The sequence below is a fragment of the Aphis gossypii genome, chromosome X (genome assembly GCF_020184175.1).
Source record: "Aphis gossypii isolate Hap1 chromosome X, ASM2018417v2, whole genome shotgun sequence".
Classification (NCBI taxonomy): Eukaryota; Metazoa; Arthropoda; class Insecta; order Hemiptera; family Aphididae; genus Aphis; species Aphis gossypii.
The window spans coordinates 10,748,103-10,767,453 of NC_065533.1; the positions used below are offsets into that span (position 1 = coordinate 10,748,103).

General features: G+C 22.2%; 1 protein-coding gene across 1 annotated transcript; it reads right to left on the reverse strand.

The window, feature by feature from the left end:
* Positions 1-10,131: 10,131 nt before the first annotated feature.
* On the reverse strand, positions 10,132-16,436 carry LOC114128960 (adapter molecule Crk). Its single transcript, XM_027993576.2, has 7 exons — positions 15,841-16,436; positions 14,253-14,409; positions 14,068-14,190; positions 13,055-13,259; positions 12,846-12,974; positions 12,457-12,546; positions 10,132-12,028 (listed from the first exon to the last, which is right to left on the reverse strand). Exons 2-7 carry the CDS (start codon positions 14,288-14,290, stop codon positions 11,810-11,812), a joined length of 804 nt encoding a protein of 267 aa, XP_027849377.1. The 5' UTR covers positions 14,291-14,409; positions 15,841-16,436; the 3' UTR covers positions 10,132-11,809.
* Positions 16,437-19,351: the final 2,915 nt, after the last annotated feature.

Below are 19,351 nucleotides of genomic sequence, written 5' to 3' on the forward strand. Positions count from 1 at the left end.
GTTCAATAATAGTTAATACTTTTTTTCATTCATTAAATTTTTTTTTTATTAGCGGTAAAATTGTCTATATTTAAGGTTTTTTTTTACTCAATCAAGTTTTTACTATCATATTTAAAATAAATAAAATATTTTACCATAGTATGTCAGATAAATTTTAATCTAATTAGTTATTACTTATAATAAACTTAAAACTGTGTATTTCAATTAAATATTATCCCAATTATTTATTTAAAATAAATTAATTTAATACAAAAATTATTGTACCTACAGCCCTATCACTATCATAGATTACTGCCAAAGTGATGAGAAATTTAACTGTTTTTATCTGTACCTCAATTTGAACGGTGAAATTCATATGTTGTTACATTGTTTGGTGACTTATAAACATTTACGATAATATTGTGATTAGTAAGTTTTTGGTGAAATTGGCTCCCAGTACAATTTTATTTATAGAATATTATAACTGTGAACTCTGTGTTACTAAAATGTAATCACATTTTATATTATATTTTATTTTGAAACCATTAAAATATATACTTTTGAGTTTATATATATATTATATATGTATTTATGTATATGTATATACATTTACTAGGTATTTGTTTAATGGTATCTAAGAATTTTATTGTTATATATTTTATCCAAAAAAAATTAGAGTTATGTAATTTACTATGTATATTTCTTAATTTTAGTGGCAGTTTAGTAACTAGGTTTGTGTAAATGGTGGAAGAGTATAAAACAAATATTGTATTTTATCATTTCAAAAACATATTTATTTCATTTCAATTTATTGTTTTGTTCATTATTATTATTATTATTATTACCATCATTACTTTTTTTTTAAATTGTTTTGTTGCTTTGATAAATTATTTTATTTAGAAAAATTGATGTATAAGAAAAATTCCATTAAATATATGATTGCAATATTTAAATTTATATGAAAGTTATAATGATTGTGTACAAATAATAATAATAATAATATGAAAAACAGATGTAATTGAAACATATTGACCAATGAAATTAATGTATATTTTTTTAATCAAATTTACTACCCAATGAGTAGTTATATTTTATTTTATTTATTTAATGCACGAAAAATTATTATTATTATTATTATTTCTATAATATATATTATATATATATATGTATGTATGTATAAATAATATATATTATATAACTTAATTTAACAATCCGTATTATCATAATCACATTAATTTCTTTTTAGTTAATTTTTGTGCTTGACAAATAAAACTGTAACAACTGTATCTATTTTGTTAACTATGTTGATGTTCATGAGTAATTATAATTATATTATATATAAATATTAGCATATAATATAACTAAAATGTAAATATGATACATAAATAATTATTTATATATATATGATATAAAACATGAACATAGTAAAATAAATAAAGTTGAGTTATGTGTTAAAAATGAGTAGGTAATAGTTACGCATGTGAATTTTGTATGATAGGCGTGAACAGCAGCGCAGAAGTCCAAAATTATATATATTATAATAGTAACACTTAGGTTATGAATAATCTAGATCAATAAAAACTAAAAAGGTTATGATTTCTCACTTAGTATGATATAGTCTTTCGTCTTTCAAATAAATATAAAATATATGTATGTGTGTATATATAATATGAACTTATGCGATACTGGTTATAGACCTATTTTAAGAACCCCATTGATTTATATGAAAAATGGTTACAGCTGTTTACATTTTTGATAGATTCAATGTAACCACACATTTTTAACTAAAAACTATTATCTATTCTAATCATGTAGACAGTAATCGCACAATATAATATACTATAGTAAAGTGCTTAGATTTTCAAAAGTATTAAATAGGAAAGTGGTTATTTTTTTTTAGAACAAGTACTAATATTGATTCAAATTAAAAATATAATTGTTTTTCTTAAACTTTAAATTATATAAATAAATACATGTAAAAATATTTAAATAATAATAATAATAATAATAATTAACATAATATACCCCAATGTATTCTATTAAAATATTTTAATTTATTTATTTTGTATAAAACTAATTTAAAACTGTTAAAAATGTATAATAAAAATATTAGCAAAAAATTATCATTTTAATTTGTTCATTTAATGCTCCTTGTGATATCCTCACTATTTATTACTTATCAATAATAATAATTGGAGTTTTATTAATAAAAATAATGATTATTGTTATTAAGTTTTGAAATATATGCTTGAGACAAAATTTTACTACAAGTTGTGTTTACAAAGTGAAAAATGAACATAAATTATAATTGGTCTGTTATTTATATTCTAAAAAAAAAAAATTGAATGACATAATATAAACCAGAAGGAAAAAAACAATGTTTTTTAGACATCATTAAATAAAGAATATTTAAATGTGTGCATAATCTCTATTATCATTTATAAATGAAATATAAATATTAAATTATGTACTGCAGTAAATAAGTACATAATATATCTAGATTCTTGACACTATTTATGGAACATTTCCTAAATTTTAAAATTATTTCTGGAACAGTCCAGGTAACCTTCATTAGACATCTGAGTGTTAGAAATTAGTCAAACTATTGTTTTTAAAACATAATACTAAGTTTAGGTTCTTAAATATAAAATATTTAAAATTGATTGCCATAATTGTTTATTAAAATATAGCTAGAAAGCTAGAAATGTAAATGTCTAATATGTAATTATAGTGTATCTATTAGTATAATATTGTCCATTTTCTATGGGCATAAAATTGTTAATCTATTATAAAATTCAAGATTTTACTGATGCTACAGTTTACTGACTATTATATGAGTATATTGTGGAATGTAAGTAAATAAGTTACAAGTGTTATAACCGGGACTAGGACAATCATATACTAAAAACTTACATGAAAAAATAATACATAATTGGAATGGCATTTTATTAAGTTAATATTGATTTAATTAGGTAGGTATGATAAAATAACTCATCAAGAAAAATGAAATGAAAAACTTATATAAAGTAAATTATTCAAGAAAAGTGATCATGTGACAAGAAACTGAAGAAACATTTTAACTACTTATACTAATTTAGTAATATTAATTTCATACCTTGAATGATAAAATAGAAATACATTTTTCGGCTTTACTGCTATTGTAACATTATTGTCAAATTGTCAACAGTAAGTATAGTTAAATAGTTGTAGCTATTAATATGTACTCGTATAATATTGTCACTTGTCAGCATTATATAATAATTATATAATACTGACAACAAAACTTATTATTAGTTTTAAACTTTAAAAAATAAAATAATACAATTTCAATTTTGAATAAAGTCCACCTGAATTTAGTTTTGAAAAATAAGTACCTACAATGATAAACCAAAGTGTAAATTAAAACAAACAACATGACAATATTACACACATGTTCAATATTAGCATTCACTTGATCTAGATAGTATCTTTGTGTTGTAATTTATGATTTATAAATCCTTATGTTGTAAATTATTGAATTGAAAACAAACAGCAATGTAGAAATAAAAGATGCTATTTATATTTAAATTAGGAAAATGTCAAAAATAATTTTTTCTTGATTTATGTTGTTACTTATTATCCAACATTGTAAGTCACTAACAATTTTTTTTTTAAAAAGATATTTTCACTAATTTTCAAATGTTTTTACTATTTTAAATAACATTATATATAAAACAATCCAATATTATCTGAAAGTTCACCGAATCTTGCTCTGCTATAAGAGGAATAATTATTGAATAGGTCTCTGTATGGGTGAATTAATCGCGAAACCAATGATAAATTATTGTATTATTTGTAATATAAACGTTGTACATTATATATTTTGGTACTAAATCTCACATTGGACACCGAATACCTAGATTTGTCGCAATTTGTCACACTACTGAGAATACGTAGACTGAGTGTAATAGAAAGGCCTAAGTAAGTAACAAATTAAATTACTTTTGTTCCAAATTCTAATCAATATTTTTAATTTAAATTTATCAGGTTTGCTCTACGAATATAGTAATTCTTTTTATTTTTTAGTACAGAAAATAAAAAAAAATGAATTTCATTACATTGTTTTGTGAAAAGTTCAAAATACCTAGCTAATTTGTAAATCTAATCTTCAGAAAAAAATAAAAATGTTAAGGATAAAAACATTTATAGTTAAGTATTTGGATCTAGGAAAAAAATTCCGAAAGCTATACCTAACTGTTGAATACACCTGTCAAAAATAATAAAACAATATAAAATTTGAATGATTAATAACTATAATATTATTTTTATCACACAATTCGATAATTAATTAATAAAAGTAAATTATGATAATAATATATAATAGTGAAAATATAAACAATTTTTCCGATTTTATATTGATGTATTGTTTTAATTTAATTAATTAATTAATTAATTTTTTTATTTAAGACGCAAACATTTTTTATATTTTAACTATTATTTATTATTCAAAGTTTATATATTTTTTTTATTATTATTCATTATTATTTTTGACAGGTGTATCCAACAAGTAAAGCTTTGACTGCTTTCAGGTTTTTTTTTCCGATTATCTACCAATTATTTTAGTTTTTTTTTTTTTTTTATTGAGAACTCATTTAAAACGTAAAAACTTTTTTCTATGTTTTATTATTGGGAATTTTCAAACATGAGTAAATCATACATTATTTATTATCCATGTAGGTATTATAATTATAATTATTATTTATTTACAAAATATTATTTAATATAACATATTATAATACATTGTATAATGAGCCCCATCAAACGACCAAAACTAGCTCAGTAAATAATAATCATATAATTTTCATAACTTTTTTTATATGTTAAAATTGTATTAATTTTTCGTTTTTATTTAGTTTATCTTTCTAATAGAGTCTGTATAAATTGACTAATTAATTAATAATTTGAAATTCTATTTTTATACATACCTAAACATTTTAAGAAAAATATTCTTTTTTAGAATATAAAAATATAAAATTAAAAATGTATTTACTCAGTCATTCAAAAAATATGGCACCAAGTGAGTACTTCTCTTCAGTAAATTAGATTTCAAGTGGGTGGCAAATGGCAATGGGTCAGTGTTAGGTAATAACATAAATTGCAATCAATATGAGAAAATTACTTTTTCAGTAACACAGCAGTAATTTCTATGAAGTATCACATAAATGTGTTATTTTCTATGTTATTAAAATAATAGTTTTGTATATACCTATGACCAAAACTTAGTCAATAGGACACTCAAGAAAAAATTAAAAATCAATTACCTACATTTATTTTCGATTCCAAAAGTTTTAGATATTATTACCTAAATAATAATATTTATTGAAGATTCCAGTAATTTAATGTTATTATCAAAAAGAAAAGAGTTCAATTATAAAATGTAATTAAAACCAATTATGACTAATGAGTTATGACTTAAGAGTAAACAATAAACTAAACTATAGACAAATATATAAGTATACAGACTACAGACATTTATAACTTATGTCTGATACACCTATGAATTATGATTTACCTCAATGTTAAATCTCACGAGTCTGCAATCAGTGCAATCACCAATCACCATAATAATATAATACACAAATGTCAAATACTATATATAAGCAAGTTAAGTATAACCATTAATTATAATTATAAATAATCAACAGTTTTCAGTAACACTAAAACATTTTTTTTTTTTTTTAAATAGTATTTTTCGTATTAAAACGAACTTGAGCATTTGTATTTGGTATATTTTATTATTATCTGTTAACTATTTAGTGAAAATATCCTTAGTTTATGTTTAATAATTTTAATTCTCAATTCTAACGAGTGAAATTATTGAATTTGAATTATCAGCAAAATATATATCAAACATAATTGAACTATTGTAGCCAACTTATAAGTATTTTGAACTTATATCTATAATATAAACTTTTTGTGAGGTGCAAATTCTCTGTTAAATAAAAACTATTGCTATAAAAAATAGTTCAAATCTTAAAAAAATACTTAATACAGTTGGTAAGTAGAATTCATAATTATTATTAAGGTGTTGTAAAATGTGAAATATGTATTAGTATTACTTTTATTTATCTAACTATTCCCTAAGTATGATCATAAAGCTTGAAAGTTTATTTTAAACAATTATTATTAAAAACATAACATTATTTGTAACATCTTACACCCTTACATTATTAATTAATAAGTAATGTGTCGTGATAAAAATAATGTTAGATAAGTAATACAAATATAATTTAAATAATAATGTAAAGTAATGTATATACAAAAAATGATTTTGAGAGATGGTCTGTCTACCTATAACACTGAGTACATATTTCATGATTATATAGCTATTAAAGTCATTTATTTTACTTTAAGTATCATGATTTTGGGATAAATAAATAAGTTATAATTATTTTAATATTATAATTTATAGGTAGGTAGCTACCTAATATTATTATAATTTTCTTTATTTTATCAACTAATTAATTGATATAATTTTTTCCAAAAATATTAAATTTATTATATAATTAGTAAAATAGTACCTATTTAGTTATTATAATTTTTAATCATATACATTTATACCATACTACATAAATTTTAACTAAAATTTTAAATTATCATTGTGTATAGAATAGTAAAAATAAATTTATTGTACATAAAAATCTTAAAATATTAGACCTAGTACCTAATTCAATTTGAAGTGTTTCATACAATTGCCAACTATGTTTTTTCTGCTAAATGTACATCTTCCAATATTGGCATTTGCCATTTAGTAATATTGAATTACAATTGATTAAAATCGATACCATATATTCATATAATAATTCAAACTTAGATCATATGTATACTAGTCTATTATGATTATAATTACATTGTCAATTAAATGTATTAAATATTTTAATTGTTACAAATGAAGATTCTTCCCTGGAAATCATTTCAATGATATCATCACAATTTATTTTCTACTTAAATTCTTTATTTAGTCCACTAATTTCCCTATTAATCTAGATTTTAAATAAACGCTATTTGCTTAGCAATTTTTATCTCATTAACCAATTAATTTTATATTTGATTTTATTAATTATAATGCTCATCTTATCCATAACACATTATGAATTTATATACTTTGTAATTGAGCAGACAATCTATTCTTATCATTAGTTTTTACTTACTATTTTTAAAGTTTATCTTTTAGTTATTTGTAATATTGTCTGTAAGTATGTATACTATTTAAATGTCAAGCTGTAATAATTAATACTTATAGCTTATAATGAAAAAAAAATTTAACTAATGACTACTAATCAATCATATATTATGTAGCTGTAGCAATTTCTATAAATATACTGATTAATATTATTATTCAGTCTTTAGATTTGAAGTGGTTTCTAGTAGAGAATTGAATATAATTAATAGTACCAGTAAAAAAAAACCACAATACTTTTCTAAAAAATAATAAAACAATTTATACAAAATTGATTTTTATTTTTGTTATTATTAAAAATTAATAACTATTAAGGTTTAGAAAACCCATTAGTTATTTATACTATTTTTCCTAGGTAGTAATAATTTTCTTTTTAAATAAATAATAAATAATAATTTCAAATAGGTATATCCTTGAACTAAGTTTCTTACTAGAAATAAGTGGAGAATATAAAACGTCCAACGCTCTCTTTTTCATAGCATTCAAGTGTTGTAGAAAATATTAATAATTTGTATGATGATGCATTATAAATCTAACAATTAGGATCAATTAAAAAAAAAAACAGTAATACTATTTATTGATATTTTTTCAAAGTTAATGTGGTAGACTCTGTGTTAATGTTCTAAATCATATTTCTATAAAATCATCACAAATTAATAGTTAGGTGAAAAAATCAGATGATTGAATATAAATTATAATTGAAAGCAAAATGAAAACAATAATTATTTAATGAGATAATCTTTTATTTATCTTAATATTTCATCAATTAAATTTATTTTTATGATATACACATATCATAAAAATTACATACATTAGAAACTGTTTATGTTAACACTAGTAAATTAAAGTAACATACCTAATTAATATGGTAAAATCTAAGGTCTCAGCAAAATTCCTGTTTTACATAATTTTTATCGGTTATTATAATGTTCTTATATTTACTATAATTAATTTTTGGTAAATTTAATCAAAAAGCATATCCATAACGAATGCAAAAGTATATTATGAATGGTATACAACAAAAATACATTTAAAGATAAGGTAAAATATTAAACGATCAGTCAAATTTAATGGCTGTTAATCGTATGAGATTAAACAAACTTAGAAAAATAAAAAAAAAAACAGTAATACTATTTATTGATATTTTTTCAAAGTTAATGTGGTAGACTCTGTGTTAATGTTCTAAATCATATTTCTATAAAATCATCACAAATTAATAGTTAGGTGAAAAAATCAGATGATTGAATATAAATTATAATTGAAAGCAAAATGAAAACAATAATTATTTAATGAGATAATCTTTTATTTATCTTAATATTTCATCAATTAAATTTATTTTTATGATATACACATATCATAAAAATTACATACATTAGAAACTGTTTATGTTAACACTAGTAAATTAAAGTAACATACCTAATTAATATGGTAAAATCTAAGGTCTCAGCAAAATTCCTGTTTTACATAATTTTTATCGGTTATTATAATGTTCTTATATTTACTATAATTAATTTTTGGTAAATTTAATCAAAAAGCATATCCATAACGAATGCAAAAGTATATTATGAATGGTATACAACAAAAATACATTTAAAGATAAGGTAAAATATTAAACGATCAGTCAAATTTAATGGCTGTTAATCGTATGAGATTAAACAAACTTAGAAAAATAAAAAATAAAAAAACAAGTTATCAATAAAAATGCAGATTTTTTTTAATAATGTATACTATTAAATAACTTTTTTTAATCCTTGATTGTTATTACTATTAGTTATTACTTATTATAATCTATTTTTTTTCTTCTTAAAAAGTTATTATTAACGATTTCTACTGGAATTATAATACTTATTGAACTACAGCTTACTTATTAGTAGGGCCCAGATATATATGCTCTAAAAACCTTAAAAATATGCTATATAAAATAAGCATTTATGCTCTTATTTTGTAAAAATACACCTATCTATAACACTAATATAATATACCTACGTAAAAAAAATCAATTAAAAAAAAGTTATAGATTTATTTTCATTATTTTTTTATAAATTTGCATAAAGTTATATTGTATTTATATGATTCATTTTTTGTAGTATTTTCGGCATTTGAAATATAATTTTAATTATAAATATAAAATATAACTTAAATCGAACGAAAATTACACACACTCGGATCACAATAAACATGACAAATGTATGATTCACGAAAACCTACTCAATAATAGATTACTACTTGTCCCGAAAGATTTCAGATAAAATAAGAAAATAACTTCGTCAAATTACATGGACTATAAATATGTTATTTTAATTAAAATAAGCAAAATAGGTATTACATATTATGCATTTAAAAACTGCGTATATGCAATACAAATATTAAAATACGGAAATATGCAGTACATGTCCAAAAATAACAAAATATGCAAAATTATGTTAAATAAAATTTTATATTTTGGATCTATTAACTATAATTCAAACTTTTAGCTTACCTAGCTATTTTTTTTTTGACTATTTAGAAAAAACATGCAATTGTATATAAATCTGGGCCCTACTTATTAAATATTACTTAAGTGTTATAACACTTACTACTATTGATAAATGTTTAAAAACCACTGAATTGTACACAATTACTAAAGGATTTAGTATAATCTTCATTTTTATCATTATTTGAGTTAGTGAAGAAACACAGATAATTGAATTCTTTTTCAATTATAAATAATGCCATTTATTTTTATTTTTATCATCAGTCAATCAAAAATCACTAATGCATAAAAAGAATTCAAATGACAAAATTCAAGTCACACAATATTTTAATTACCTAATATAATAATATTAAAGTATTAAACATTATTATAAGTCAGACAAACCTAGTGTTAGGTTAGAATACTTGCAATAGGTACATTTTCACTTTTAACTATACCTTGAAAAAATTTAAGAATAAAGGAGAAATATAAGAACAGATATATTATTCTCTTATATAACAGTCTAGGTTGTTGGTTTTACATTTTTATTTACAACAAATTAAAAAAAAAAAATGGTAAATTTTTGTTTATCTATAATAATTACAATCAGACAAAGAGAGAGATTTTCAGTATTCTGTTGGAAGCCCTCAATCCCAGACAACACACAACAGCTGATTATCATCTATAACAACTCAAAACTAGATAAATTATTGTAAACCATGTATACATATAAAAAAATGTAAATTGATGTGAGTTAAGGTATATATAATAAAAAAAAAGCTAATAGCCAACAATTCCAAGGGTAATATATATAAGTGTATGTATAAAAATAATAATAATAATTACAATCGCCAAAAATACAAATTCCAATACAATAGTAAATAATTAAAATGTTGCTAGTTAACTTTTATAAACATTTTGAGGCATAAATTTATACATTTATGTTAAAAAGTTAATCAGATTAGTAAGCTTTAATGCAGAACTACTAATACATATATAAATATATATTACACTTAATACCTTTTTTGAATCATGTAATTAAATATTATGCTATAGACAAAATAGAAACTTCAATTTTTACATTTATTTCAAGATTTTAGTTATTAAATGGCATCAAACCTTAACAAACTGATCTAACAGAATCAATACCTAAGGATGTATAGTATTTTTTATAGCATTTTTATCATTGAAAAACATTTATCCTACAACACAGGTTATTTTTACAAGTATTGATAAAACAAAATAAGTGAACATTGTGAGAAAACGCAATAATTGATAATTTCTCAAAACCATAGTGCTTAACAAACAACACTAATATAAACATTTAGAATTTGCAACAAAGATTTAAGCATTATTTTATATTTATATCATTTTAAATGACCTGTCATAAATTTAAATGTTAAAAAAATAAACTTTTTAACAAATGAAAAAAAATAAAGTTATTATATAAACAGTTTATACTGAAATAATCACTATGTCAATAGTTTCAGTATTTTTGGTCAAAAGTCATGTTATTATAATATTATATATGTCTTATGATTAATATAAATCTACTTTAATTTTAAAAATCGACATTTGAGATTTATGGCATATAGATATAGAATATTTATAGAATAAATGTAAAATATATTTTCATCAGTAAATACCATAATAATAACTATTTATTAAATTTACTTGTTGGTCTCAAGTTAAACTTTTATTTTGTTAGTCATTAATTAACTAATTGGTTGTTTATATTGTCTATCTAGTTATTGATCGGTTATTTTTTAAACAAAGACTAATAGTTCAAAATCAAAAGTTATTCAGTTTTACTGGCCTTAATTTATGGATAAATATTTCTTTGATTCATATTAATAAAATTTGATTTTGATATGTTTCATTTGCTATTGCTTTATTTAACAATTTATGCAATTAGGTATATTTTACATATTAGTTCAATATCTCTGAACATTATAAAGTTGTCTAATACATGTTTTCTTTCAATTAAGTAGATAAAACTCTATCTTAATGAATTAACATACAATGATTCATTATAATAAAATATATCTATATTAACCTATCTAGTTAGTTGCCATTAGCAAGACTTATTTTAAAAATAATTAAATAATAACTAAGAAAACTAAGAAGCTATATATATATAAAAAAAAAAAATGTAAAAGTTAACTGTCACTTATACAATCATTCATTTCAGAATCCACAAATTCGACATGAGTAAATGGAAAATGTCCAGTTTTACCATTTAGTTCTCCTTCCCATTGACCGTTAATATTAGTTTTTGTTACTTTGATTATATCTCCAATTTCAAGTTTTAATGCTGTCTTGTCATAGGCGTTTGGTACTCGAACTTGTTTAACTCTAGCTAGAGCAGGCAATTTTTTCTATAAATATATATAAAAAAAAAGTTAATAAATAAATAATTTACTTTTGTATAAACACTAAATAATAATAATTAAAAAAAAATATATCACATAGATTCATAAACTACACTTTTGTCAAAATTGAACAGAATGATACAATATATTAATTATATTATTATAATATTATGAACTTTACATAGCATCAGTTAGATGTATATTAAAAGTATATCTACAACCAAGATGCTGCAAAAAGCTTTGTTAAACATAATTAACATACTGTACATAATATTTGTTAAAGAACCTTTACCCATATAATTAAATATTTTAACTAAGTGCACAATTCAACTTTAATTAAACAAAAAAAAAAAAAATGAATATAATAACTATTAGTTTAATTTAAAAAAAAAAGTTAATAAACAATATTTTATCAAACAATTCAATTAACTTACTTGAAGACTAGACCTCCTTAAGGTTGACTCATTATTAGATCCAGGAATTTGATTATTGTCTTTTATTGGTAATGGTGGATTTCCATCATACTAAAATAAAATTTAAACATAGAATTAAGATACATTTTTTATCATAAATGTTTATATATTATATATTATATTTCAATTAAATAATGTTATTAATATTGATAAATCATACTATCAATGTAATTTAACTAAAATTTAGCGTTATGATACTTATTATACTACCCATACCGGATATCTATGACTGTATTAAATAATACTTTCTAATAGTAAATTAAAGAAATTTTAAATTGCACATTTATAATAATATACTATTTAGAAATCTATTATTGAATATAATATATTTAAAAAATAAAATAGCTAACTTTTTGTACGTATGGAACTGGAATTGAACCCATTTGACCCATTATATTCTTAGCTGTCCACCATTGTTCTTCATCTTTTACAAGAATTGTCAAAATGTCTCCTTTTCTAAATGGTAAATCGTCTTGATCCTAAAGAAAATAAAAAAATAAATAATAAATTTTAATATTGTATGTATAATGTATATTAAATAATTGAAATAGAATCTTACATTTCCAACAAAGTCATATTTAGCAACAACTTTTTCTATCGGCTTAACAGCAGGTTTCAAAAGAGGAGTGGTATCAAGATAATGTAATTTATAAAATGCTAATAAACTAGGCAAATCAGCAAACATCTGATCACCAATTCGATATTTTGTTTCATTATTTTCTTGTATTTTATTGATAATATAATGACTAACTTTGCTATCTTCCCTGTAACATCAATAAATTAGTAATTAAAAAAATTATAGTAAAGAAACAGTTGTTATCTTAGTTTAATAAAAGTACCAATAAATTATTGTATTTATATTAATTATATCTGATTATAATATCTACATAATTAAACATGATTAATTAAAATCTTTTCACTTCTTAAAACTAGAAAAATTTGATTATTTTTGTTTTAAATGAATTTCACCAAATTTAATGGTTACATTAAACCAATATTTGTAATTTTAATTATATTTACCAAATGCATACTGTAAAAAAAAAAAAAAAGATACTGGTTTTATATAAAGAAATATTTATATATATTAGTGTTTTAATGATGAAAAACATAATTTTATAAATCTTGAATGCATATGACTGCAATTTTATTTTATGTTCTATTTAAATTTAAAAATATTTACTGTCAAAAATCATTAACTTAAAAGTTTATCATATTTTAACAGGTTGACCGAGTACTGACACCAAATGACATTGTGAGAATCATTCAACAACGCATTTGATGCTATTTGGCGTCAAATACATTTTTTAAGTAAATAATTTATAATTTCTTATACGTTGCTGAATGTTAACTAATTTATTATTTAACATGATTAAAGGCATGTTTTAAAATATGTATTTATATGCAGTTTGAACATATGATCATATAGGAGCAATTTATTATGTTATTTTAGAAAAGTGACACATGCACTGGGTGAAAATTGCAAAAATACAAATTCGGCCAATGTGACAAAAAGTATTTCAAAATAGTATTAGACATATCCTATTATCCTAAAATAATTTATAAATTACATACCTCACACATAAAACATAGTCTCCTTGAATACTGAGACTATCTCTAATTAAAAATGTCCCACATTCTCGTTCGCCCATTAATAAATCAGAAGCTTCAATACGTGACATTTGGCCAAAATACCAACTAAAAAAAAAATCAATGTAAATTTTAAGCAAAAAAAATTATATTATATATTATAAATATACCTGGCTTTATTGTTGGGATCGAAACAGTGTGCAGCCATATTGAAATTATTTTTTACTGACTACTAAACAAATAAAGTTTGAAATAAAATAAAAAGGAAAATCATAGTATTGTTTTTGGTCAGTTAATTCATATTTGTATGGCTGTTGAAATCCAAATCTGAAAAATAAATGCAATTTATTCAATTATTTTAGTGAAAAGCATAGGTATTATTTTTTTATTTAAATTAATTATTTATGAACTTCAGCTATAAATGCAATTATTGTATAATATATTTAACATCTAAAAGTTCAATATTCATATTCATATTCTTTGCCTTATTGACCAAAATTTATCTGAGGGCCTGTAAGTTCACAATTTGAATACAAATTTAGGTTAAATATAAATTGATTAGTAACCTAGTACAATTGAATAATTAAAATATACATTTTACAATATATTACAATATTAGTATGAGTATATTGTTTTGTTATTCGATATTATTGTATGATATATTGATATAGTATATGAAACAATGTTGACAGAAAAAATTATTATTTTAAACTGAAATTAAACCACATCCCTTGTATCTATTAATATGAGTAGGTATTACTGTTAACACAATTCATACATACTTAATATTTATGCATAAACAAAATAATTAACCTTTTGTATAGTAACATTATAAATTATTTAATATATATATATGTTTGTGTTCTTAAAAATAATGAACACTAATCAGATTAATCATTTTTCTATAAAACTTTGTGAAGGCATAAATAATTTTAAAAAAAGTTGTTTATACCTATACATATATATACCTAATTATTAAATAACATGATATATTATTAGATTAAATTCTATTAAAATAAAACTAACTTTAGAATAAAATATATCTGATAAATACAAGTCGATTAGAAATTTAATTCGTTAAGTTAACTTTTTTTTCTTTTTATAATTATCAACCCATACAACTATTAACAATTATAAAAAGTAGTTACCATTCAGTAGATGTTAAATGTAATGTGTATAATTGAGAAAGTCAATATAATTAATATGTAATGGACATGTGTAAATTATAGCATACAAGAAAAGAATTCTAAGGAGAGGCAGCGTACTAGATTTACCAAGTATATTTTATGATAAATTTGTATTACTATACTATAATTATTTATTTAACTATTAGTAATACAGTAGGAACAATTTATTTGTACTAAAATATTTTCATTTATTTCAAAGAATATTTACAATCTGACTAAATAGCGCAATAAAAAAATATGATAATTTCTATACATTTTAACTATATGAATAATACGAAGAGTCATTTTAGACTTAGGACAATTCTTACAATGACCGGTGAAGTGTCGGTTAAGACTAACCGATAGTATTCTATCGGTCAACACATAAGAAATTCTGCCGGTTAGCGTTATCAAGTGTCAATTTGAACAGAAAAAATGTATTAGTTAACAAATAGTCGAGTCTCTAGTCATAAGAAATCCACATTTTAATTGATCATAAACAACATTTGTATTGTTTGATAATAACCCATTCTAGTGATTTGTTGGATTGGGTTAAGTCTACAACTTATCGGTACAATAATGTTACACTTACCAGTTAAAGTAAATTTTCCCAAACCAACAATACATGTGCAGTCATGCCATTACAGATAACTCGGGTGTAGAAAGAGCTTCTTGACCACGGTGGTTTAAAATATGATTGCGTTCAGGGCGTTGTAGCAGAGAAACATCAAAAACTTCTAATATCTATTTCCCGAAAACGCAACTAACCAAACAGAACAGTGGCGGGCGACCACGATAAAGGGAGTAAACAATGTCGATTTTGGGTTCAAAACGATGATGATTACAGTGGCGGCGCGGAGGTTCCGTCGTTATAAATCAAAAGGTAACAATAAAAATCACTAATATGATTTATAATGTGCACGTATACCGTTTTTGTACACCATCGACGATCGTCCTTACACAGTTCGAAAATCAAATAAAAATAATAATACAATCACAAAAACGAAATGCACAAACACCGCGTTAGTTGTGGGTACCTACGATTCCAAAGTCCGCTGTACTATCATAGCACAATATAATAACACAGAGGCAGACTGAATATAACAATCATCTGTCGGTGTTGTATGGTTAGATGTTAAGTACTAAGAAGTACACAAAGTCCACTTCCTCCTCCACCAACACCAGGTCATCATCCTGCTACTACTGCACCACCGGCGTCCACCGCCGTTGAAATTATTTTATCGCGGAGATAACAGAGCGCGTGTTATCGTTGTACGAGCTGACGAAACCGAAAAAAAAATAATTGAGTAACGTAACGTAGGCATACATATTATTACTATATTAGATACTATTATAGATTAATGCGATTTTTTTCACATCTTTAATTGATAATTAGGACGTTTGAAATGTTTGTTTTATTTAAAGCCTTAATGGCTTGTAATAATATAATGACTTTTAGTGACGCAACCATGAATATTTTTCGGGAGGGATTAAAAATTTGTAATTTACAATTCAGACGTCGTGCGCATAAGATAATAATTAATAATATGGTATGTGCCATTAGTCATTAATTCTGGAATAAAAATCATATGCAAATAACTGAATAAATAATTTTTAAACGCAAATTAAAACTTCATTTATATTTAATTAGACAGATATAGATTTAGATAAAATTAATGATAGAAAGCACGTATAAACACAATATCTATTTAATAAATTAAAATCTAATAATATTAAATATACATGTTTTGAGTAATCGAATCGTCAAATTAAAAAAATAATATTGATAATTAACAACAACAAATTTAACCTAATCTAAAAGGTTGAATTCAAAATTAAAATTAAATTTTGAAACTAATATGGTCATAGTTTTAAGTGTGTGTATTAGGTGATTTCATGAAAAATATTTCTTTCAATGAAAAAGTGGAATCTTTTGATTCCTCGAAATCAATGAAGAAAAACTTTTATACAAACGATTTAAACTGATATTTGGAACAATTTTTTTTAAAAAATATTCATGCAAATCGAGATAATTTTTTTTATAAATTTGTCAAAACGTAAGTGAAAATGATTAGGTACCTATTTCTTTTGTATAGTATTTTATCAACTATGAAATATATTTCAATTTAAACACTAAAAGTTTAATGACTTATGTCTATATTATATTTTTAAGGGCCTTCTCCTGGATCCTTCCCTTTAAATCGTAGAGCCCGTAGAGGTGACAAAATAGATAGGTATAGCCTACTGGCGACAAACTTTTTTACTAGGCCCTGGTAGTGCCTTAATTTTTTATTCAAATATTAGGTTTCTGGTGCTGATGTGTTTTTAGATTATCCAAAAACACAAAAATAAAAAATGTATTCATAATGGTTAATATACCAGTTAAGTAGTTTAGGAAATACTTTATAATGCTGTAACAAACTAATTTTTATATGATTAAAGGATATTCACTAATCACTGGAAAGTTATTAAAAAAATACTGATATAATAGACAATACTAAATATAGAATGGATAAGACATAAGAGATAAATGTATTAATGTAAAAGTATTAAAATTTGTCGATTACAAGAAATATTTGTTAATTAGATATTATTAAACAATTGATTATAAAAACCAATTAACTTCAAACAGTTCAAACAGTAAGAACAAATAACAATACACATAAATTATAAAACGTATAATATTTTGTACTTATTAGTTATTACGTACCAATTCGTAAAATAATAATTGTTTCGAATGTTAAATATTCAAGTTAACCAGAATGTTTATATTGGCTTACTCTTACTGGGCAATTAAAGTGTTTTTATGAGAAAAAAAACTAATTTATATTTATTATATATATTGTATAATGAATATTAGTTATCTATTACATCAACAGAACCAATGTATCTACTATATTAATATATTATTATTACTATTTCCATTAATCATTATTCTCAACAAAAGAAGCAAATTTTTATTCTAACAATCTAACCTAATTCATTATTCAATTGAATCTTTTTAAAAATAACTAAAAAATAAAAATCAATCTCATATTAAAAAAAACCCAAGAAATCACAAATCGCGGATCTATAAAAACGTTTTAACGCTAACGTAGAAACGTATAAATATAATACAATATTAATACTATTAATCATTATCGTATAATAAAAATTCGACGACAAATGACGTGCAATTTGAGTTACTAGTTTACTAAACCATATCATTGTCTAAACTCTAAATGGATATTTATGTTTTTCTAGATGAAACATTTAAATGAGAAATGTTGACAATTTTTATAAATAAATAAACCAGAAAGTAAAATAAAAACTTAAACTAGTATGAAGAATGAATAAAAATGTATTAATGATATAATTATGTTAAAGTTAGGTAACTCATAACAGTTATAACATTTACCGTTGTTTTGCCTATAATTGTTATTGTTATGTTGCAATCGGCCAATCTGTTATAAGTTGATTAATATTGGAAACTTAGAGGAATATCAATATCTATGAAAAAGTTTTTTTTACAACGATCGTGCAGGTATTTTCTGTGTTCTATCGTCTATCCGTTAATATGATTGATACTTTTGGTCTATTTTTTTTTTGTACACGAAATAAAAAACGGATTTAAATTAGTCTTCAATTGTAGGTACTTTATATTGAATGTTTATACCTTTTTTTTTATAATTGTATACCTATTATATATCTAAGTTATGGAAAACAGCAAATTTTTACATTAAATCAGTTTTCGAAAAATTGATTTTTTTATTTTGCTGTTAAAAAAAATAATAATAACAGTAGAAACTTGAAATTTTAAACAATGTGTTTATATTATCATTTTCTATGTATGGTACATTTTTAAAATATTTTGATTCTTTTTATACTAATACATATAAATTCCTTGCTTTATCTATCCATAATCTAAAAATGGCATTGACTAAATGATTAAATGTGTATAATGAATTGTCTATACTATACTCCTGATCCATATTTTACCTAGCTATAGAAATCTATCCAGTATCTACAAAACCTAATTTGTACGGTGGAATCTAGTTCCACCAATGAATATGATGAAGCTATGAAGGATGGACATCAGATTTTTCTTATACTTAACCTTTTTT